The following is a 25,192-nucleotide window of genomic DNA, read 5'->3' as shown; positions in this document are numbered from 1 at the left end:
GTGTACTTTCCAAAAATATATGGGTTTTGGGGGTAAACATATATTTCTGTGTTTTTACCCCACAAAAATGCAGTCAATGTGTTGATTTTTCATTAGCTGAAGTTACCCACGGGACTGTTTGTATGCGCTAACTTCATTTTGGGGCCTCTAAATGCCAGATACTTTGGTAAACCTATGAACAATGGCCACCAAACTGTTTGGAGGAACCCTGGCAATCATATTTAGGGTGCTTTTTCTTGGTGCATAACGATACATGGGTGATATGGTGCTGAGAAGTTGAAGGTTTGAGGCAATTTTCACATATTTCACCAAAACCGACAATTGTGGGAAAGCCTTGCGACTCAGTAGTTTGGAGCAGAAAGGCATGGGTACCCATTTTAGATTCGGTAGAATGTGTACTTTCCAAAAATATATGGGTTTTGGGGTAAACATATATTTCTGTGTTTTTACCCCACAAAAATGCAGTCAATGTGTTGATTTTTCATTAGCTGAAGTTACCCACGGGACTGTTTGTATGCGCTAACTTCATTTTGGGGCCTCTAAATGCCAGATACTTTGGTAAACCTATGAACAATGGCCACCAAAATGTTCAGAGGAACCATGGCAATCATATTTAGGGTGCTTTTTCTTAGTGCATAATGATACATGGGTGATATGGTGCTGGGAAGTTGAAGGTTTGAGGCAATTTTCACATATTTCACCAAAACCGACAATTTTGGGAAAGCCTTGCGACTCAGTAGTTTGGAGCAGAAAGGCATGGGTACCCATTTTAGATTCGGTAGAATGTGTACTTTCCAAAAATATATGGGTTTGGGGGTAAACATATATTTCTGTGTTTTTACCCCAAAAAAAATGCAGTCAATGTGTTGATTTCTCAGTAGCTGAAGTAAAGTCCTGATCAATTTGGATGTGCTAACTTCATATTGGTGTCTCTAAATGCCAGATACTTTGGTAAACCAATGCATAATGGGTATCAAACTGTTCAGTGGACCCCTGGCAATCATATTTCAGGTGCTTTTTCTTGGTACCTAATATAGTTTGGGATATGCGGAGCAGCAAAATAAAACCTTTGAAATGATTTTTCAGAATTTTGAATTTTTTTTTGAAAAACCGCTATGTTCAGACAAGCTTTTATGTTTGGTAGTTGGGAGTAGAGAGACATAGTTACCCATTTTGTAATCGGCAGAATGTGTACTTTTCAAAAATGTATGGTTTTCTGGGGTAAACCTACGGTTTCAGGAGTTTTTGCCTTGGAATCTAAAGCATGCCGTTTTCTGCCTTAGTGCTTTCAAAATTCGGCAATATACTGCCGGGAGTTTTTGAGGTACAGAAGTCCTAAATCTCCCTAAAACTATACATATCTGGTATTGGCACGTTCGAGAGACATAAGGCTTTCCAAATCAGTTGGATTTTCATCCGTAAAATGAAATATTTTTCTGGTATAAATTGATATACGATGAAAAATGGTAATTTTTCTTTTTTTTTTTGGTATTTAGCACTATAAATTTTTTTGCACAGGTGGAAATACATGAAAACTCAGGCAGATTTAGAAAGCTCAGTTTCTACCGAAAAAAACAATGTATAGTTTTCCTAGGTAAACTATAGGTTTCCCCTCAGAAAATGCCCCTAAAGTGAGAGAGCACAAAATGTTTCAAAAACGGCTGGCATTTCGCGTAACCAAAATGTGAAATTCTGCTGGCACTTAAAGGGTTAAGATGCGTTATTGATTAATTTAGCTGGCCTTTTAATTGTAGCCTAGAGAAATTATGCATCACGTTTGAAACAACTGGCATTGCTTGTCCTTAAATCAGTTTTATGTAGTCTGAATTGTGTTAATTATGAACTTTTTAGTATTTTTCCTTTATTCATGAATCAAAATGTTGCTGTGTTTTTTTGTTTTTTTTTTAAAAAGGATTATTATGCACATGTGTTCAACATAAGGCTGGTAAATATTCTTTGCCTGTTTTAAACGAAATCTGTAATGTCTGGTATTTGTTTTAATGACCTATGCTTATGGGTCATTACCATTTATTACACCGATCTCGTTCCTGTTCAATGGCATGTTGATGTTAAGTGGAGTGATTTAGTACCACAAATGTATTTATTTTCCTGAGTTTTCAGAGGGAGGTGCTGACACTACAGTATGCCTGTCTGAGAGCCCTCTAGGCAATCTTTTACATGGCATCAGGTTGGCCTACAAATTATTTAATTCTTTATATATACAGAAATATATTGTTCTGTACTTAAATAGAGTGGTAATTTCAGTTGCATTCATATGTGCAGTAAATAATGACTAGTCCTTTACTTTTTTTTCTTAGATGAGAAATATGAAGTATTCAGATTTCCTGGGTTCATTAAAGAAGATAAAGTGCAGTGTGAGCCATTCAACCCTGGAATCTTACATTCGGTGGAATCAGGACTTTGGTGATACTACTGTTTAAAAGACTAGACTGTTCAACTTATTCAGGGATCAAGCGATGCTGGATGAGATTGTTACAAAGAAATTCACCGCAAAGAGACTTTGCATAAGTTTAGCTTTCAAAACAAAGAAAACTTTAAAAAAAAAGCAAACCTCAGATGTGTGCACTAAACTTCTAGAAACTGAGTAAGCAAGCAGAAGAAAGGTACAAAAAGCCTGTGATATTAACAACTCGTGGGGCACTAACTAACTTTGAGCGCTTATAACTGAAATTACAGCCTTTGGTTCAAAATTAAGTCTACTCGGAAAAACGCGGGATATTGGTATATGCCGTAGAGTTGTTGATCTCTACCAGTTTGGCTATGGGAAGACCTGTGCCTTGGCTTTATGTTTCAGGCTTATTTGTGCCTGCCCCTTGTTTGTAATAAATTAATGTTAGGCACTCCTTCATATGTACTAATTGCAACTTTTTGAAAATTCATAGAGTTTCCTTAGGGTTGGGTGGGGTAGGGTAAAACTGTTGTAGATTTTTTTATTACGTGCCAAATGAAAGGATTTTCAGATGCACAGAATTGGTTAAACACATAGTGCATTAAGTATGCAAATATGCACAAGTGATGACCCAGGTGGCATGCTTTACTACAGAAATTGAAATCCTTTTAGGTTCTTCCTGTAAATATACTACCAAGAGTAATTCACGGAGTATCCTGACATAATCATAATGCACAGCAGGTCATATATTGCCTGCCTTGATGGTGTTTGTTTTTCTATTAAAAAGTAAGGGTTGGTCAACTGTGATCTGTTTTTATTTTTTTCTCTCTCTATCGAAAAAAATGGCCCTAGAAGATACAAAATATCAGATTTTTCATAATTGTTTTTTTTCCGTAAATCGTACCACAGGACTGTTCTTGAAAAAATCCTTGTGTTTTGTAGCAAGCTAGGATCCAAATCTAACCTGCGGTGAGATTGGAAGGGAACCTTATTCAGTCTCTTTACATTTTTAATATAATTCATTAGATTAGATTTCCGAAGTTGCCTCACGAAGTTCGGGGATATTGTCGCCACGAAGAAGAGGCGATTAGTCGTCAAGTGACTAAATCTCCCCCTATATTCCTGTGTGCTAAAGCCATTAATAGGATGTTACTGCTCAATAGCAGCCCTTAGTTCTGTCAGCCATCCCAATCCTTATGGTGGCCATACACTGGCAGATTTTGGGCCTGCCAGATCGATATCTAGCCAAAACTCGACCAGATCTCGATAGACAGGCTTGATTTTTCTGTCAGATTGATGAAATATTTGCTTATTTGGTGATCTCGCCAAACAAGTGAATCTTACAGTGTATAGTCACCTTTATTCCACAGAGCAAATTGCATACAGGCAACGTAGGTAAAAACAATGGCCACTGTTAATTCGTGCTTTCCTGTGATGTGGAAGACTTCAAGCCACTGCAAATGAAAAGAAAAATAAAAGTCGAGTCAAAAATAAGAACTTGATAAAGTTTTACCAAGAGTAAAAACAAGGCTTTCTGATTTTTGCTTAATTAATATTAATTCCAATACTTGACCAGAGGTGCACAACCTGAGGGCTTAAGGTGTGAAACAGGCCAAAAATAAAAGGCAGAGGTAAGTCAAAATGACCATGTTGGTTGATTACAACCCTTTTTGCATGTATTTTAACCACCTGAGCTTTCAGTTTAATGGAAACGCTAATGAAACTTGTTAATGTGAACAATGTTCCATAGACTGCTAGAGTTAATTCACAATTTTAGGGAATCTAGAACTAACATGGCAATAGAGAATTGTGTAAACATAGAGGCCTGGTGTAAGTTATTGCTTGTTAATATCCATTTTTATCAAGAAACATATAGACTGTAACTGTAGAGACCATGCAAACAGTGTGTGCTGCTCACATGAGGTCTAAAATAATACACCTTGTAGACACATTGGTAGAAAGGTTAGTAAGGCATACAATTTATTTATGTGTGTATTGCTTTCAGCTGAAGCATTTAATTTGAAAAACCCTATGTATTTGTTTTTTAAAGGGAGAAATCCTGTACAAACCTACAGAAAGTTCTCTATTCAAAAATCAATTAATTCATTTAGCCTAGAATTGGCATGCTAAATAAACATTTAGGGGTTTATTTATTAAAATCCAAATGTTAAAAACTCAAAAAAAAAGTTTTCACTAGAAAACTAGAAATTTTTGTAGAATCTTCTAGATTTATTATACCCAGATGCTGCAAAAAGACCGCATCTGAAAATCCGCTTTCTCAGACCTGTCAAGGTCCTGTATATGTCAATGGGAGAGGCACTTATATCAAATTGAGGTTATTTCTTCAGGGGTTTTCGCCAGAAAAACCTACTTGTCGAGGGGTTTTGAGCTAAAATATTGAGCAATTCAGGGAAAAAAGCTTCAAAATGTAGAGCAATTTGGGGTTTTCGCATGATTTTACCGAGTTTTTCCGCAATACGATTAAGTCAAAACATTTTTATTCATAAATAAGGAGTTTGGTTGTGGTTTTTTAAAATGTCATAAATTCAGGCTTTAGTAAATAAACCCCTTAGTTTCTATGCAAATTACAGCATAATCTGTCCATATATGATTGTTGCCTTTCCACAATGTCTCCATCTAATTTGATTTCAATCTGCTGCTTTCACCACAATAGACATCTTCTTTTATCAATCGTGTTCCAATAGCAGGCACTACCATTTAAAAGACACAATTGCCATGTTATAAAACCTTATAAGAATAGCAACAGATTGTTCCTGTCAAACAAAACTTCATCAATATAAAGTTTACATGTTTTGTTTTTTGTTAAATTGCGTGTTTTCAGTTGTTTATAAAAAATGTTTTGAAATGTTGTTTTTTTTTTTTTTTTATATTAAACTGTCTTGTGTATTCCACTAACAGTGTTTGGAAAAGAAGTCCTGGTCTGAGTGAGAATACATAATTAATGTAAATATATACATCCATACATTCTGTATTTATCTAGTTGACATGTTTAAGCCGTGTGGAGCTAAGCCACTATTCTTCATATGCATTTTCTGCACAATGCAAAATTCAATCCAGTGTAGCAGTTGGGGAATTTAAAAAAAAATATATATTGTTTTCATAAACCCTAGACCTTTGTGGTAATAAAATAAACTGTGATCTAGCTGAGATTGAACTTCTGTAGTGAACATATTCTGCCAAGTCTTTGCACATGCACTCTCTGCTCTGATACAAACTCTATATATTCTCATTCAAGGGACCTTACCAATAGTTTGTACAGAATTGAACTCCCTGATTTTTGTATTGTATGGCAGCATGTATTGTCTCTTTCCATTGTTTTTCTAAATATTTAGCCTATTTTGGCATTTTCTCAAGTTGCGTTTAAAAACAAAAAACACACACATGGGTGCATATTTATCAAAATCAGACATAAATCTGTCTCTGCTAAAGATATTGCTGAGCACTTCAAAAACAAAATTGACACTATCAGAAGGGAAGTTACACTACTCACCCCCCCTAGACTTCCATCACCCTCCCTCCACACTCCCCAGTCTCTCCTGTGCTCCTTCACCCCTGTCACTGATGAAGAAGTCTCAGAGCTTTTGGCCTCTTCTCACCTTACCACCTGCCCGCTTGATCCAATTCCCTCAAAACTTCTCCGCAATACCTTGTCTAATTAAAGCCTTAATCTCTCGCTCTCAACTGGACTGTTTTATTCTCAACTAAAACATGCTCTTGTCACCCCCATTCTGAAAAAAACCCTCTCTTGATCCCTCCAATCTTGACAACCCCTGATCTATCTCTCTGCTACCTTTCATCTCTAAACTACTTGAGCGCCTAGTCTACAACCGACTAACCTCATTCCTCTCTGACAATAACTTGCTGGACCCCTTACAATCTGGTTTTAAGCCACAACACTCCACTGAAATGCTCCTTTTAAATGCTAAAGACAACAATCATTTCTCACTACTAATACTGCTTGATCTCTCAGCCGCATTTGACACTAAAGATCACCCTCTCCTCCTCCAGTCCCTCCATTCGCTTGGCCTTTGTCACAGCCCTGTCCTGGTTCTCTTCTTACACCACCAATCGTTCCTTCAGTGTATCCTACAACAGAGTTGCATCTTCTCCCCTACTTCTTTCTGTTGGGGTTCCTCAAGGCTCTTTCCTGGGACCCTTACTATTCTCCCTCTATATATCCTCCCTCTGCAAATTAATCAACTTGTATGGTTTCCACTACCACCTCTATGCTGACGATACTCAGCTCTATCTCTACTCTCCTGATCTTGACCCAGAACTCCTAAATCGCTTCTCCTCCTGCCTGTCCGCTAACTCTACCTGGATGTCGCAACGCTGCCTTAAATTAAACCTCTCTAAAACTGAAATGGTTCTCTTTCCTCCAACTAACACCAGTAACATCCCGGAAGTATCCATCATAGCTATCACCCCCTCTCCCCAGGCCCGGTGCCTTGGGGTTATCCTAGATTCTGCTCTGTCATTCACTCCTCATATCCAGTCACTTATTAAATCATGTCACTTCCACCTAAGGAACATATCCAAAATACGATCATTTATCACCCAAGATGCTGCCAAAATTCTTATCCACTTTCTCGTCATATCACATCTAGACTATGGTAACTCTCTTTTAATTGACCTTCCCTTCCAGTGACTGTCACCTCTCTAGTCCATAATGAACACTGCTGTGAGGCTCATACACCTCAGCAACCGCTCCTCCTCCGCTACGCCATTCTGTCAATCCCTGCGCTGGCTTCCACTACCTCTCAGAACTCAGGAATTCAAATGAATGACCCTGACATTCAAAACACTTCATAACTCTGCCCCACCCTACATCTCTATATACTCACCCTACCGCTTACTACGCTCCTCTACTGACCTGCTACTCAACTCTTCTCTCATTACTCCTCACATGCTCGCATTCAAGTCTTTGCAAGGGCTGCACCCCTCCTCTGGAACTCTCTCCCACGGTCTGTCCGACTTTCTCCCAACCTTTGATTCAAGAAATCTCTTAAAACACACTTCTTTCGAGAAGCCTACCCTCACTCTGTTTTACTGCCAAATGCAACACCACATACAGTACCACATTTCTCACCCACTTAATTCAATCTTGCCCACTCCCACACCTTATGTATTTCTCCTGTCCCTTTAGAGTGTAAGCTCTATCAGCATAGGGCATTCCTCACCTTTTGTACAGGTATTGATTGTGATGTATGTAACTCCATGTGTTCTATGCATATAATTTCATGTGATTTAGTTGTATAATCACATTTACTTTACAGCGCTACGCAATATGTTGGCACTATATAAATACATGTTAATAATATGTTAATAATAAAATCACCAATGATGCTGTCCATAGTAACCAATCAGATCTTTACTTTTGTCTTCTAGCTTATGGGTGATTATATCTAATCACTGATTGGCTGCTATGGCCAACATCACTGGTCATGGTTGTCTCCAATGTAAATTTGCTCCACTGATGTCACTTAAAGGATTTGGCAAAGTCAGCAATTAATTAAGCAATCTGTTAAAACACTTTTTAAAAAAAGGGAGGGCACACATGCAGAGACATACAGTATATAGAGATTAGAACAGTTTTCCAGTTTATTTAACATTGTAGGTTACGCCTTTGCAGCAGTTTTTCTTGACATTCAAATAAAATATACAAAAGCAAAAGTTCTCTTTCTTGTTAATATTAGTCGGTAGCTGTTAAGATTTAGATGGGAGAAGCCTGGTTGAAGCCTCCAATTGCTTTGTCCTAAGGAAAAATACTTGTGCTTCCCTATAAAGGGGCACAAGAACGGGAAGGATCCTTATAATAACTTACTACTTTTAGAACCATTTAGGACGTGCTTGCAAGCTGCCTACAATAGCAAATTGTATTACAGTTTCAGTTCATTATAACCAACATGAAAGGATTTCTTACTTTAATTCTGAAAAAAAAAAGATTTTCTCCTTTAAAGCTTTGAATTGGGAAACACTTGAGGACAGATTCACTAATGGGCGTCAGCTTTGCACCCATCTGACCACCTAGGAAATACGCTAATTCACTAAAATGGGAAGTTTCATCCCAGTGTTGAACGCTGGCGACTTTTCGCTAGCATTACTTTGGCTGTGCGAGCAGCTCATAGCGAAGATGCGCTAGCATTCATTTGTGCCCAGTAAAACTTAGCTAGTGATCTTGCACTTAGGTTAATTTGCAACGGGCCGGAAATTTAAAGTTGTATGTACGTCTTTATTATAAATGTTGCTGCAAATGGTTTAAGTTACCGGTTTATATTACATGTCCAGGGGACCTTAATAAAGACAAGAGAGTTAATATAATGCCCTACATATGAGCCCACTGTAAAATGAATGTTCCATATGTAATAAAATGTCTGGAGAAAACTGGTTACCCAAAAAAGGAAGTTGGGACTTTTGGAGCCAATCACGCTTAAAAAAATCCAATGTTTTTGGAACTTTAATGCATTTTCAGCACACAGGATATGATGTACAGTAAGTGACAGAAGATTGAGGAAGATCTAGCTGCTTTATAGCACTTCCCTGGTCTGAGGTGGCAAAGGCAACTCTGGCGAAAGAGGTAACATTCAGTAAAATCCGCATTTTAGTGAATATGCTGAGATCTAATGTCTCTTCGCCAGAGCGAAAAGTCGCTGGCAATAGAGTTCGAATGACAGCTAGCAATGGTCCCGTTCGTTCGCAAAAAGGCGCCTGCCCCTGTTAGTGAATTGGCTATGTCCCTGCGAGTGGCCATGCAGGGAAAAGTCGCTAGTGTTGGCCACTTCGCTCTTTAGTAAATCTGCCCTTTGGTCTCTCTCTCTCTCTCTCTCTCTCTCTCTCTCTCTCTCTCTCTCTCTCTCTCTCTCTCTCTCTCTGTCTCTCTCTCTCTGTTTTCTGTTTTTGATGTATGATAGGGTTTTTAATAAACTGAACCACTGCATTTTAAGAATCACATTTGAAAAGTTGTTTCCTATTCTTAGATGTTTTTGAAAGCATCTGTGTCCTTTACTTGAAAAGAGTCAATGTGCAAAGCGACTGCAGATGATTCATAGTTCACATCTGAGAAATATGATTGTTCACTAATAAAACTCTTAAAGTAACCTCTTTTTTTTCTTGATTGTTTAAAACCATCTGTCTAAAAGCTGTTTTACATAACAAATATAGACTTGGGTACATACAGCATATAGAAATTTGTGAATAGCAAAGTCAATGATAATTATTTTGGCCATTGCAGCACACACAGTTATGTGTTACATTATACAGAAATCACTGCCTAGTTCTCATTTAAGGTCCGTGAGCGATTGTCAGTTTTATAAAAACCTTTCTCACTGTTTTACAGTTTTCCACCCTTAAGTTAGAGACCCAGCATATTGATTAGAGCTTTCTTTATTTATAAGAAGTGTACACTAGTAATGTGCAGGCCACCCGAGGGTCGAGCAGGTTAGGGTCGACCTTGCAGTGCTCCTCGCGGGTGGCGGGCGTGTTGAGCTCTTCGCCTGCTCTCCCTGCCCGCCACCTTGCCGGCATCCTACTTCTGGGTTCCGGTTTTATAGTCTCGCGTCTGCTTGCCCGCCCCTTTTGTGACGTCATCAGCGGCGCGGTCTATAAAAGGACCCGGAGGAACAGGCGCGGGTTGCAGCAAGGCGGGTTAGGGTCGGGTGCGGGTCAGAAAAACCCTGACCCGCACATCACTAGTGTACACTGCTCATTTAACCACTTGCACTGATTTATCATGTGACAGTACATTTTACTAAGCAGTAGAGATATAGAATTGACCGCTTGGTAAAACATCATTTAACATGTTAGGAATTTTAGCAGTTAATTTTTAATGCTACAGAAATATGTGCTAATTGGGGAAAATCATAGTCTGAATCTTTTCTGCCATGTGACATGCACATAATGGAGCAAGGATTGATATGGGTGACATTCAGGATTACCTAAATTCCAGAATATCTGACTGTATATGTGTGTGTGTGTATATGTATATATATATATATATATATATATATATATATATATATATATATATATATATATATATATATATATATATATATATATATTCACCAAAATTCTCTTCCTAAACTGAATTTAGGTCAGCCTTTCCACAGAATTTCTGCAAGAAAATATGAGTTTGCTCCAAACCTTACCCTAACTCACTCTCAGGTCAGCCCAACTATTGACATGTGTAAACAGGCTCATACATACCAGCGTTCCTTAATGCGCAGTTTTTAAGCATTCAGCCACAGGGAAGCACAGAAAGAAATGCAATTAATACTTACAAAGGGGCTTGTACTCACCCAGGCGCATGTAAGCACAAACACCAGGTGGAACGCAACATGCTGCGTTAAACCTGCATTTGGTGCTTATATGTGTCTATGTTAGTACAAGCCCCTTTGGAAGTATTAATTGCATTTCTTTCTGTGCCTATGTTAGTACATTTAAATAGGTTGCATTTCTTCCTTCGTTTCCCTAAGGGTCAATGCTTTTAAACTGATCGCAGGGAAGCGCATTAAGAAACGATTGTACGTACAAGCCCTAATTGAATTGCTATGGCGTAGTGAAGACTGGTGTCTCAACAGCGTATGTCTTGATATCATTGAAATTCCAGGTGGCTCTGTCCTTAAAGGGCATGTAAAGGCAAAAAATAAAATCCCACTTTTACTTTCTTTAATGAAAAAGAAACCGATCTCCAATATCATCATTTATTTATATAGCACTGTCAAGATACGCAGTGCTTTACTGCAATATACTTTAATTAAAAAAATATGTACAGTTTTTATGAGAAACCTGACTGTATGCAGTGAAATTCTCCCTGTGGATAGGAATTGTCAGACGATCCCTAACGGCTGGGCAGGGAAACAATCATACTTATGAACAGCAGGGGGAGCCCCCGCCTTACTTCCCAGCCATGCAGAACTCAAGCAGCTTTGTTTGTTTCACTGTAGAACAGTCGGCAACTGTGTAGAGATTTGTATTGGATTTTATTTTTTCCTTTACATCCCCTTTAATGTTTCAAACTCCAGCTGCAGGGACAAAGATCATGGAGCCAGATTTAAACAGATAAACTGGGATTCTATTTGGAGGATTATTTTGCTGCAGCCACTGGTTCTGAACAGTTGGAGAAAGTTTGTATTAAACAATATAAAAACTATAAAATCCACATTAGATTACATGACACCACAGGACCCAGTGCAATCTGCATATATTGATTATTAATCAGTCTTGCTGTATTGGCTTCTGGCAGATTTTAGACTTGTGCTGCTTTGATAATTTACGACGATCCCTAAGCACTGAGCATGTGCACAGTCTTGGTCTTGCAATGATGTTTAACAAAGTTACAAGATGGTGACCAACTTTGAAAGCATAAATCATTTGTTTTATTAGGCTTGTGGTTCAGTAAGTTTATGTTTAGTATACAAAATACAGCATTTCTATTTTATTTTAGACTTTACTTCCCCTTTAATCCTATCCAGGCTACAGGACAGTAACCTTGTTTGTTGTTGCCAAATACAACACATACTAAATACTAAGATCATCTTCCTGTAGTATAGACTCGCTAACCAAAAAGTCAGTTACAGTTGCACATGCTCCAGACCTTTAGCTGATGAGTGAGTCATTTCAGAATCAATGCAGTGGGAACAGTGCATTTGTAGCATTCAATAATGGGAAAGGAGGAACTAGGAAAAAAGAAGAGCAGATGGCCAGTAAATTGGATGATCTCAATCTGAACTTTTTGCACTCTCCGATAGGGATGCACCGAATCCAGGATTAGGTTCAGGATTCGGCCAGGATTCTGTCTTTTTCAGCAGGATTTGGATTTGACTGAATCCTTCTGCCAGGGCGAACCGAATCCTAATTTGCAGGGGAAACCGCGTGACATTGTTTCACAAAACAAGGAAGTAAAGAATGTTTTCCCCTTCCCACACCTAATTTGCATATGCGGATTTGGTTCGTTATTCTGCCGAATCTTTCGAGAAGGATTCGGGGGTTCGGCCAAATCCAAAATAGTGGATTCGGTGCATCCCTACTCCCAGAATATATAAAGCAGCGATCAATGTTTATTCCTATAAATGTCTGAGTTTAGGAGCTGTGTTTTACCTTTGTCTGTTAAAGGAAAACTATACTATAAAAATACAGTATATTGCATAAAACAGCTTATGTGTAAAACATTGCCTCACATAAATAAACCATTTCGATATTAATATACTTTGGTAAGTGCCATTGGGTAATTCTAAATATATAATCTTAGATTAGAATAAGGCCCCCCTGGAATCCTATGATTCACGGTGCACACAAACATACCATACATGTTAGGTCACATGAGCCAATAAATGGACTGAGTTGTGTCTTTTGCTCCCAAAACTTCTTCCTGTTACAGTTACAGGTGCAGTATTTCTTGTCCGCGCACAGACCATCACAAAATTGTGGATCAAGGTAAGAGATCTTAAAGGGCATTATTGTCTGAAATATATATGCTATATGGCTAAGATTCTTTAATATGTCACTTAAAATAATATAAACTATCTGTTGCTTAGGGATTCATTTTGTGGGTATAGTTTTCCTTTAAGCTGTATTTTATAATCAATTTTCTATATCTGGCATGCCAAATCTAATTGTGTGAAGGCTTTAGGGCTTGTACTCAAGGGAGTTTTCACCCAGTGGAATGAAGCTCAGCCACTTCTTCCTTGTGGGCTATACTCACGCAGACGCATCCAATCGCCAAACATACTGTAGGTGGTACACAACATAAAATGGGTACCTGCACTAATGCAATGTTACATCTATGTTGGTAAATCAAATATATTTCAGTTTTATTAGATTCCAGGTGCAGCTTTATAATGATAGGCCAATGGAATGCAGAGCTTTCAGCTGTTTTATCCACAGTATGTGGCATGCGGGAAAACACCCAAAATAGCCTCCAAGAGAGTTATGGGGTGCTTGCTTCTCTGCAAAATGTTGGTTAAATTCCTGCATTGTTGCCACACATTAAAGGGGAATTATAGCTTAATTCATAATGATTAAAAAGCATCATTGGGTAAAAAAAACATTTTATTAAATTTTTTTTTACCGTTTTTGAAATATCATTCTTTCTCCCTTTCAATGCTCCGAGCTTCGCCTCTCCATCAGCCTGGCGTCAGAGTCATATGCAAATGAGCAAAGTTCAAGAGAGGCAGCCATTATGACACACAAGTAAACTCAAATTTCATAGGTCAACACAAAATATGATACCCACAAGTAATATGCTAGGAAATTAGTAATTGGGACCTCTATGCACGTGCAATCTGACAGTTTGTGAAATAATTAAACTGCTAAGAATACTTCTGTATCTCCCCCGCCCCTTCAATCTATAGTAAATCAACCCCTCATTATTATAGTTCCAAGGCACAAAACTGCTTTAATGCAGTAGGGGATTTGATCCTAGTCTGCACTTAGCACCATCAGCATAAGGTACTAGGCACAGTGATTTTGGGCACAACACATCCTTGTACTTACTGTACCATCTGACATAAAGGAAACTGATTATGTGCTTCTCCCAGCACATTCCTTATGAATACAGTGCTTCCAATCAGTAGCAACACTGTATTCATCTGAGAGTTGCAAATCCTTGTGCTTTCTTCTGGGAAGCAAAGGTTTGTACTCACCATGGGCAGGATGTACAGTGTGAAAAACATGGTGCTTTATGCCTGTTTTTTCCACTTTTCATCCTGCCAGGTGGGTTCTACAGCTCTCAGTATGCTACTGTAATTCTGCTGTAGGCAGAAGTTGCAGGCTCTAAAACTGTAGAAACGCACTAGTGGTGCAGTCACTGTTCTCCATGTATTATTCCAAATTATTTCTAAAGCACTGTGCATTTTCAGCGGGGCTGTGTATTGGCGGAGATATAAACAATGGCATACAAGTAAAATATATATAAATATGTAAAGGGATATCTCCAGGGCTGATGTATGCACTTCACTCACTCACCCACAGTTATGCATGTGGTTGCTGTACAGTGGTTTCCGATGTGTTGCCTTGTGTGCAAACTCATCAAAGGCACATACTGTATACAATTAGCCTGGCATAAGAGAGTACTTGTATCCCCACTGCAGTGCTATGTTCTACTCCTGTTTTGGAGAATTCCTTATTCCTCTTCTGACTGCTTCTATTATCTTCTTGTGCATCTGCTTTCCTTGGGGACAGACTTTCTTTTTCTTCTGTAAATAGGCTGGGAACAGCTGTTGCACAGTAATGTCTTAGGGTGTCTTAAATGTGGCCCAAGCACTTTTGGGTCCATATCTTTTCTGATGCTGGCATATTGTGAAAGCAGACATGCATCATGCGGATTTCAAATGTGGCTATTATTAAAGGGATGAGGCAGTAAGCCGAGTGTTGTACCCACAGGATAGTCCCTACACTTGCCCTACACCATTAGTGTGCACAGAAAAGCAATACAGCTGAACACAATACTTGTATAGGTGAGGCCTTGCATAGTTGTTCAGTATCCAGACTATGGAGCAGCTGCAAATTGGTAGGCATTAACAAAATATACAGAAGCGCATTCCCTGTGTTCATCTTTGCTATTATGCACCTTGCATCCATATGCGAAATCTTGACCCTTCAGTGTATATTTTTCTTTCTAATCATTGTTAATAAGGGGAAAAGAAGCTGAGGGCAGTATTAAAAACATATGTGGTGTAGGATGTCTGTTCCACCGCTGTTGTTTCCTATTGCCAACTGATGTTTTTGAAACTTACAGTGCTAGTGCCAGATCAATCACCTCTCTAACTAGGTGAATTTAATTTAATAAAAATAACCCTGCATTTTGTTTTCTAATTAAAGTGAAATGTGACCCAAGTGAAGTGCAACAAAATGGTTATTTTGGAGAGTTTAAAACAGGGCTGGATTTCCTAGAGGTGTATAAAGAATTAGGATGGGCTTCACACTTCAGCAGTGTCGGACTGGGGTGTCCTGCCACCAACCACCCCACAAAACACCCCCACAGCCCCCCCTGCACTTCACATACCTAACTGCCTTCTCCTTGGTGGCGCGATCGTGCGCAGGGGGTGGGGAGCTCCACGATTGGCACCTACAGTTTCCAGCATGCAGTTGTCAGCCAGAAATAGAAGCGGAATTGTAAATTTCAAATACACTCACTGCTTTCCTCTGATCATGTGACCCAACGTGATATACCAATAGTAACGAAGAAAAAATTGAGGAAGTGATACTTTGCATGCAGTGTACCCAAGGTACCTCCAAACTTTTTATTGTGCAGAAAAAAAGACCAAACATTTCAGGAGCCTCCCGCTCCCTTCCTCAGTGGTATAGTGCACTATACCGCTGAGGAAGGGAGTGGGAGGCTCCTGAAACATTTGGTCTCTTTTGGGGCGCCACGAGTGCCAGGACCAACCAGGTTTTTTCCCAGTATCCTGCTGACCCGACCCTGCACTTCAGGTCAATTAGATTGTGACTTATAAAACGATTGTGCCAAATACCTGCTATCCAGTTATGAGATAATGCCCGATGAGGCTTTAATCCCCCCAACATGTGAAGAGTAAAACTGACCTGTCCCTATAATGTAGTCATCCTAGGCCCTTAATCATCTTTTATCATCCCCATAAGCAGGCAGAAAATATAAAATAATATTAACAAAACTCCATCACTATTTACATTAATTGTCATAGTTCTCCTTAATTTGTGATCTGAGATGCAATTTGTGTTGTTTACATAAGCAGATGACCTAATGTGACACTTAAAGGACAAGGAAAGTCTAAAAGAGAATAAGGCTAGAAATGCTGTATTTTGTATAATAAACATATGCATGAACTTACTGCACCACAAGCCTAATCAAACAAATGATTAATGATTTCAAAGTTGGCCACAGGGGGCTGTCATCTTGTAACTTTGTTAAACATCTTTGCCTGACCCTGACCCTGCACATGCTCAGTGTGGTCTGGGCTGCTTAGGGATCGTCATAAACAAAGATGCTTGAGTTCTGCATGGCTGGTAAGTAAGGCGGGGGCTCCCTCTGCTGTTCCTAAGTATGACTGTTTCCCTGCTCAGCAGTTACGGACCATCTGACAATTCCTATCCACAGCAGTATATGAAGGGAGAATTTCACTGCATACAGTCAGGTTTCTTATAAAAACAGTACACATTAAATTATATTGGAGATAGGGTTCTTTTTCATTAAAGAAAGTAAAAATGTGATTTTATTTTTTTGCCTTTCCTTTCCTAATCTCCCCAAACTGCCTTCCCGCCGGCTAGAATCGAAATCGCCGGTGGGATGGCACTCAGATTGCTTCATTTTCCTCAAGTCGCCTGAATTTTCCTTGTGAGGCAACTAGGGAGACTTCAGAAAACAAATCGCTCTGAGTGCCCTCCTGCTGAGAGACACACTTGGTGACAAATCGCTTCTTCTTCGGGCGACACATCTCCCCGAACTGCCTTCCCACTGGCTAGAATCTAAATCGCTGGTGGGATGGCACTCGGATCGCTTTGTTTTCCGAAGTCGCCTGAATTTTCCTTGTGAGGCAACCAGGGCGACTTCAGAAAACATCGCTCTGAGTGCCATCCCGCCAGTAATTTATATTCTAGCTGGCTGGAAGGCAGTTTGGGGAGATTAGTCGCCCGAAGAAGAGGTGATTTGTCGCCGGGCGACAAATCTCCACATGTGTCTCTGCCCTTTCTTGTGATTGGCTGTAAAACCATTTGATTTGGAGTCAATTACAGAGAAGATACTTCTCCCATGACTGCTTGTAATATTTTAAATTCTTTAGATGAGTGCAGGGCAGTCTTCACTCTACCAACAACTGTAAATCAAATTAATTTTCAAATAGCTTTAATCTGACCAAAGATTATACTTTCAACACTTCTTAGACAAGATCAATGCTCCTACAGCTTTTAACTCTCTCGTCGAATACAACCTGCTCTATCTGTTTGCGTGGAGTGGTGGTTAATATCTAATCCATTTCACACTTAATCCATTTTACACCAGCCTTTTCAAAGGATAATAATTCTAGTTCGTCTTTTATTGTGTCACATTACAATTTATAGAACTTTCCGGTTTATTGAATGAGAAGGGACCCTTGCCAGTACAGAGCCATGTGATTGCGACCATATCTTTTAGATCTTGAAATAAATCCTGCTGTCGGCAGGCTGGAAGGAAAGATATATTTTTGCCATCATTTTCTTGTTAGACCTGTATGCTTCACAATGGAAATACATCTGATGCAGTCTTTTATATCAGTTTAAAAGGGTCACCTTTCATGCTTATTTCTATTTCATGTGCAATCCTACTGCCCAGCAACAACTACCTCCAGCAAAAAAATAATTATGGTTCAGTATTTTATTACATACAGTATCCTTCTCACCTTTTTATTCCTAGCGTCTAACACTATGTTTATGTACTTTTATGGTTTTAAAAGAAATCTGTACTTTTAGAGCCATGAGTTACACTAGATGGCACTGTGCAACAACTGCTACTAGCTGCAACACATCATTTCCTTCCTTGCAGAAGAGGTGAAGAATCAAGTAAGAAACAACAGATGAAAAGAGGGAAAGGTTGAGACAACTTCTGTTGGTTCTAGTTAAGGATCGCTGTTGGAAAAGTATCACAGGAAGAATTTTAAGCATCCTGGGCACGCTTCTTTCTAATCTGGTGCTCTGTGTTTTTCAACTTCCACTCTGCTAAATCTCTGGGCTCTTGGTGTCAGGGATGTCTGAAAGAAGTAGAACCAACAGAACTTCTGCCTCCTTATCATTACTGATCATCATACTTCTGGCTTTTCTCGCCTCATCAGCTGCTGCAACAGGTAGGGAAAAAAAGTGGCACTACTTTTCGAACATAATTAGTAGGACACTTTCATGCCTTCTTACCAGGACACAGAAATGTGTTTGCATGCAGCTAAAATGTCATTTTGCCCATTTTAATGTGTATGAGGTATGTAACTACTGAATGACGCACTGTTGCCTCTATCATATCAGTATCTGTCATTTGTCAAATGAACATCTGTTTCAAGGTATTTTATTGTTAGCAGAGACAAAGGTGAACTTGCAGTTCAATCCAACACCTATTAAATTTGATTATTTAATAACCAATTCTGGGGTGTTTGTCACTTTAAACTACTTTTACCCAAACTGCCAAGTATATTTTGCTTATGTGGCACATGAGTCTTATAGAGATATGATGGGGCTGCAGAACACTTATTGCCTTTGCTAATTCCTCTTGTCATCATAAATTGTCCTACCCCAATAACGGATACCTACAGGAGATCATCACTCCCTTATTATGATTCTGTTCAGCAAGTCGTCTGCCAGCAACCATATAATTTATGTTGGAATTCACTTCTGGATGCTTTCCAAAACCATTCCAACAGCACTGGAAGCCAAAAAAACAGGAAAAGGCTAGTTTGATCGATCTGTGGTTATTACTTTTGCGATTGTGCTAAAAATGGTACAAGGATAAATTCAAAGTACAAAGCAAGGCACTGATTTATTTGACTTATGAAACAACCTTAAACAGAGTATGAAGAACGCTAGTGGAAGAACCTGTTCCAGCAAGTGCAAACATTTCTCCTCAAACTGCTGCTCTGTGGTGTAATAAATGCAAGAGACAGATGTTTGGTTCAGAGATCATTGTGTCATGACACCCAGCATTATCAGCACATGATCTGATCGTTTGAATTGTGTTAGAACATTATTTTTAAACACTCATATAAAATAATACATAGCAGGTGACTGAACAACAGGGTTTTGATCAGAAATTAGCTAACATTTCCCTAACTTATCAATATTATAGGTTTGTCTTGGTATTTTATACTAGCCAGTCTAGCCAGGATGCTGATATAAAGCTAAAGATGCACTGAGCATTTGCGTGATTCATGCTAAGTTGTATAAAGAAAGCAATTTTCAGTACGTGGTTTCTTTAGAAATAAAAATGTAGGAAGCCAGGATGAAGTACGTAACCTCATTTTTTCCCTTTTAGCTCTCTTCCTGCTTTGGCACATTGCCATCCACTAACTCTATCCTGCCTGATACCGCTTTGCCATTGTAAAATAAATGTTTTTATTATGAAGATTTTAGTTGAGAGGGCAGGGTATTGGGTTTGTTATTAGTATAGTCACTTTGTTGTTGCTGTTTAACAATTTAGTTAAAGCATACCTTTCTTCTAGACCAGTGATCCCCAACCAGTGGCTTGTGAGCAACATGGATGTTGCTCTCAGTGGCCTCAAAGCAGGTGCTTATTTTTGAATTCTTGGCTTAAAGACAAGTTTTAGTTGCAGAAAAGCTACAGTAAGTGTACTGTCAAACATAGCCGCCTGTAGGTTGTCAGTCCACATGGGCCTACCAAATGGCCATTCACAGCCCTTATTTGCATGCTTGTGTTGCTTCTCAACTCTTTCTGCATCTGAATGTTTATCACATGTAAAAAAATGACAAAACAGAACATTCAGCTCTTGATCTAATCCTTTCAGATCACAGACGCCGCTGGTTCACAAATTGCGCACCCACAGTGAGAAAACTAATCTTAACACTGCATGGATCTCCATCTCCATCAAAATTATGCATGGCCGCAGACTAAGCCTTGTGTCTGCCCCTTGCAAATACCGGAAACAGAAACTTCAGGAGTAGTGGGAAAGACCCCAATCAGTGGTTATATTTTCAGCTGCCATGACCATGTTTTCTTATGACCTGAATCTGAAGATTAAGAAAATGATACCCCCTAATGCAATAAATGGTATCTCCTGAGATCCCTCAGATAGTCTGGCAAAGACAGAATTTTTAATGGGCTTCTGTGCCAAACATCAAAGCAGCTAAAACATGATGAATAATATCTGAATACAAGATAGCTAAAGCTAGAGAAAATGGAATGAAAGGCAGTATATTTTGGCCTCTTTATTAAAAACAGAACACGTTTAATGATTACATTGGTTGTATGTCCTGTTGTGTATGTTTGAGGACCATATACTAGATTTGGAACTTCCTAAACAAATTCAGAGACACTTCAAAATTACTTGGGTGGAGGTGGTTCTTAAATGGGTAAATGAAACTTTTTTTAATCAGATTTTTTAAATAACTACCTACAACTATCAACATTACTTTCTACAGGGGAACTCAGGAATGCGCTATCCCCTACATATATATATAAAAACGATATTGTGGCATTCACTTCCCCAATTAAAACAATTTGTAGTCTAAGTCAACTTTTCTTTGATCTATTCAATTGGGGTATTAACAGAGGATACACCGCGGGATAACCAAAAGAGGAACCTTTTTGGTGAGCTACAGTTTATCTATATACATAATTGGAACAGTCGTTCTAGGGCTTTTTAGGCTGTCTAAAAAGTCAATAATTAAGGTTTTTAAAAACTTCCTTTTTCTCTGTAATTAAAAAATCAGTACCTTGTACTTGATCCCAACTAAGATATAATTAATTTAAGCAAAACCATCCTATTGGGTTTATTTAATGTTTCAATGATTTTTCATTCATTTGGAGGTGGAATTCAATATGCCATCTATGTATCCAAAAATCACAAGCCTGCACATTTGATGATGTTGCACCATCAACTACTTTGCAGCACATTGTTGCAAAGGAAAAGCCATATATTTATCTGAGTTTAGTTATGCGGTTACTTGCCAGTCAAACCTGATTGGTTGTCCAGCCAATGCTGGAAAGAGTGATGTTCAGGTCAGATATTTTCCAATATGGGCATTCCCCTCCAACCTGTACCCAATTGTACATGACATTTGTCTTATCAGTGATCCCCTACCAGTGATCAGTAACATGTTGCTCTCCGCTCCCATTGATGTTGTTTCCAGTGGCCCTATAGTAAGTGCCCATTTCTGGCTTAAACTTAAGCTTTGAAGGCAAACTCCAATAGAAGTCCACTAGAGGTCCACTTGGGACTTCTAATTAGCCTATAAAAGAGCTCATTTGGCATCCCCAAAGAATTTTTTCTTGCTTGTGTGCCCCCCCCCCCCCAATGTTTTTTCATTTGATTGTGACTCATGGGTAAAAAAAAAGTTTGGGACCCCTGACTTTATATACTGAACACCTTCGCTGCCAACTCTAGTGATGTCACAGATAGGAGGGGTACACACAAGGAAACCATTGGGGTAGGGGAGGGATATGCTTGATGACATCACCAAAAGTATAAGTTATGTGCGGTTTTGTCACAAGGGAGAAAACATATTTAAAACATATTTAAAAGCTCAACCTGACACCCACACATGACCTGCTCATTTGCCAACCCAAAGACACCCCACCAGTACCCATCTACCTATATGACCAATGACATTGCATCTTGAATTTCAGCAGCACAAATGCAATGCAGAGTGATTTTTTAAACTCATTCTGTTATTTTAAATATTTTAAAGATCAAATATCCCAGATTACAAGAATACTAAAAAGATATGTATGCTCTATATATCAAATTGCCTATTTTCTAATAAACTCCTCATTTTGTGTTACATATGAGTCAAAAGTTTACTCTATTTTCACGCTTCCTGCTGAGATGTGAAAAAATCTACAAAAAGCACAAGGATAGGTTGTCCAAATATTGCAATCCATTGCACTTTTTTCAGATAATAAACCAATAATGAAAGAAAATTGTTGCTGTGGCATTCACATATGTGACTGAGTATATACATATATACATAAGTATAGATGGTGCCTGCTATATAAGAAGTATACATTCACCCAGTTTAAATTGTCTGTATGCTTCATACTGAACACGGAGAATGAAAGAAAAGCAGACAACTGTCTGAGAAGGTGACACAGAAATCTCTGACCAAAGTTCAAGGCTACAAGTCTATCTCCTGTATCAGCTGTACACAATGTTATTGAGATGTTTGAGCACTGTGCTAAAGTGACTAGCAACACATCTGAAATCTACAGTTTTTAGGCTATGGGCACAAAGGACGAAGGCTCTGGCTGTTGTCAGCCCATGTATTTTTTCAGGCTGAGAGAAGCAGATCTGCTCCATGCCCCTGCTCCATTGATTAGAATTCTGTGTGCACTCACACACAACGGAGCTGAATCTGAGGTCAGCCTGGAGATGCCTCCTTTCATGTATTCAGGCTGACCTCAGCTTCAGCTTCGCTGTATGTGACCGCATGTAGGCTGATCAGATTCAGATTAATGGAGCAGGGGCACTGAGCAGATCTGCTTCTCTCAGCCTGCAAAAATATTTAGGCTGACAGCTGGAGAATTGTGTGCCCATAGCCTTAGAAGGCATCCTTAAATCAAGGAGAACTGGAGGAGTTTGCAAAAGAAGAGTGGTCCAAACTGTCAGTAGAGAAATGTAGAAAGCTCATGTGGGACTATAGAAAGAAACAAAATCAACCATTCACTGCCTTTCTACAGCCCCCTACCTGCTCTCTTACCCTAATTCTATCCCATCTAGACTACTACAACTTCCTACTAACTAGTCTCCCAGAATCCCACCTCCTCCCCTTTAGACAATATAATAATATAATACTTCTTCCCAATAAGAAGAACCAGCTTCTTCCCTGTTTTTTTTCATGATTTCCTGTTAAGCAAAGAATTACTTATGAAATACCGATGCTAACCTTTCATCCCCTATATCATCTCACTTGTGACTCCATATGTTCCTGGTCATCTTTCCTTTACATAGAAAATCATCCTTATTTGTGAACTGACATATAAATGCTGAGTATTGCAGCAGAATTCACACGCACCAACCTCTGTATCTTTGGATCCTTTTCTGTCTCTTTACTGACAAATGGAGCGTGCAGGAGCATGTGTTTGAGCAAATCCCTGGACTAGCTCCAATTGCGCATGTGCCTGCAAGCTCCATGTCGGTGAACTGATAGAACTGAATGTGTAGATACAGAAGAACCCTGCTGCACTACTCCGCATCTATATGTCTATGCTTCTGTGTAATAGACTTTTTTGTAGACAGTTGAGTTCTCTGTTAAGTCAAGTATATCAATATTTATGCCAATCAGAAAATATATGTTAATTTCGGAATGGATAATACAGTTCTGTAATATTAATAGTGGAAAAATTAATTGTGGAACCCTGGTTTTGTCCACTTCAAACTTATTCTGCAGATCAATATGTGATTTATTTGAAAAAAAGTGCAGCATATTAAATGCCTAAATGCCTGCTTGAGTGATATTATATGATATGAACTGACATCATTATTAAGGCATGCACAATATGTTTTAAATAAATGAAAAGAATCCAAAAATAGATTATTAATATTGTTTCGTTACAGGAAACAATAGTTGGCTACACCAAATTTCATTCAGCAAGAAGGTCAAATTTCCCTTTCTTTCATAACTCTGGAATCCTGAGAATTTAGGTTAGAGTTATTATTATTAATAACACTATCAAACACACAATTGCATTAACAGCAAGAGAAGCGCTGATCATAGGAGAAAAATGTTCTCTTTAGAGGGCCAGCAGCTAAAATAGTTTATTCCAAAAACACAAGCTTCAATAAGAATGAAATTATGATACAGCTTTGCAATTTGTATCCAAATGTGCTCATCTCATTTAACTTTGTGGAAGCCATCAAGGTACTGAGCTGTATTATAAATGATCAAATCAATGAATAAGTTCGGTGGTATTTTTCTCTAAGTGAAGTTGGAGTAAATGAATAATGCATCATATAAATGCATCATATACTGTATATCCATAAATCAGAAGTTTTTTTGGGACTCAAGCTCCCCTTATCTGTCCAAGATTTGCTCAGACCTTTCATTGTTTGTGTCAGTTACATGTTACCTTAATTACATGCAAATTAGACATACATCAGATTTCCATATGACTTGCTAGGTCTCACTTTACATGAAGTACAGCTAGTAGGGCAGGGGAAATGATGGGGTACTCCATATAAGTAACTGCTGTCTGTAACCATCAGGAAAGTTAAGAGTTGGATTGGCCAGTCAGAGTACCAACAGATGTCCCAGTAGGCACAAACCCTGTCAGCTCTACGCCATAAAAATTGGTATGCTCGTAGATGTAGTTCTTCAAAGACAAGTGGGTCACAGTTTAATCATTTCAGATACAGGGGGATAAATGTGTAGGAGTCTTACTACTTTGAATGTATTTAATCAAAACATATTCTTACAAATTATATTTGCTGCTGTTTAAAATTAGGTTCAGAGCTTGCTTTATATAGCTGCCACATATTCAGCAAATTTGTCTTTGATCCTTACTGTATAAATCATGGGAGATGCTGGGATGTTTTAGCTGGAGTCCAGTTTGGAAGCGCACAATGGATTATCTCCATCTAGTTCAGAAGATCTTATAAAAGGACCAGATGGTGTCAATGAAACATTTGACAATTTGGGAATAAGTGCAAGTCAGATAAAATGAATAAATAACGTCGCTGTTTCTTGGAAGTGTTCGTGGGATTTTGGTTTTCCCTATTTTTTTTTAAGATTGATGGTTGCTGTATGCAGACACTGTATTTTAGACTGAAGAGCCAGTTAAAATGAGCACGATGATTTCCACTGTTTTACACCAGAAACAACTTTGTACAGAAAGTTCATATTAGGCAATTTTGCTGGCATGGTCAAAAGCATAAAAGTTGTTTTACTGGAAACCTTTGTTTGGAGAAGTCTAAACTGATATAATGTAATACATTTCAGCATTGCTACATTAAGTGCATTTGGAAACACCGTGGTTGAATTGGCTTTTCACACCACCAAGAAAGCTTTTGGAGGAGATTAGTCGTCGACACTAGAGGAAATTAACTACAGGCTGACCAGGGCCGTAACTAGGGGTAGGCAGAGTAGGCACCCTCCTAG

At 38.7% G+C, this 25,192-nt stretch overlaps 2 protein-coding genes across 3 annotated transcripts in view; both read left to right on the top strand.

The window, feature by feature from the left end:
• Window positions 1–3,653, top strand: part of spast.S (spastin S homeolog) — a 42,170-nt gene extending 38,517 nt beyond the window's left edge. The window contains 1 exon segment of one of the 2 annotated variants that reach the window (NM_001093256.1): window positions 2,319–3,653. In NM_001093256.1, the coding sequence (NP_001086725.1) occupies window positions 2,319–2,441 (123 nt within the window). In that variant the 3' untranslated portion in view covers window positions 2,442–3,653. 2 annotated transcript variants of the gene reach the window in all.
• Window positions 3,654–17,094: 13,441 nt separating this feature from the next.
• The window catches only part of fndc1.S (fibronectin type III domain containing 1 S homeolog), a 79,903-nt gene continuing 71,805 nt past the window's right edge, over window positions 17,095–25,192 (top strand). Inside the window, exon 1 of the mRNA XM_018264659.2 lies at window positions 17,095–18,222. Coding sequence (XP_018120148.1) covers window positions 18,126–18,222 — 97 coding nt within the window. The 5' untranslated portion in view covers window positions 17,095–18,125. The remainder of the gene's footprint in view (window positions 18,223–25,192) is intronic.

The sequence above is a fragment of the Xenopus laevis genome, chromosome 5S (genome assembly GCF_017654675.1).
Source record: "Xenopus laevis strain J_2021 chromosome 5S, Xenopus_laevis_v10.1, whole genome shotgun sequence".
NCBI lineage: Eukaryota > Metazoa > Chordata > Amphibia > Anura > Pipidae > Xenopus > Xenopus laevis.
This window is presented reverse-complemented; position numbering and strand designations above follow the sequence as displayed.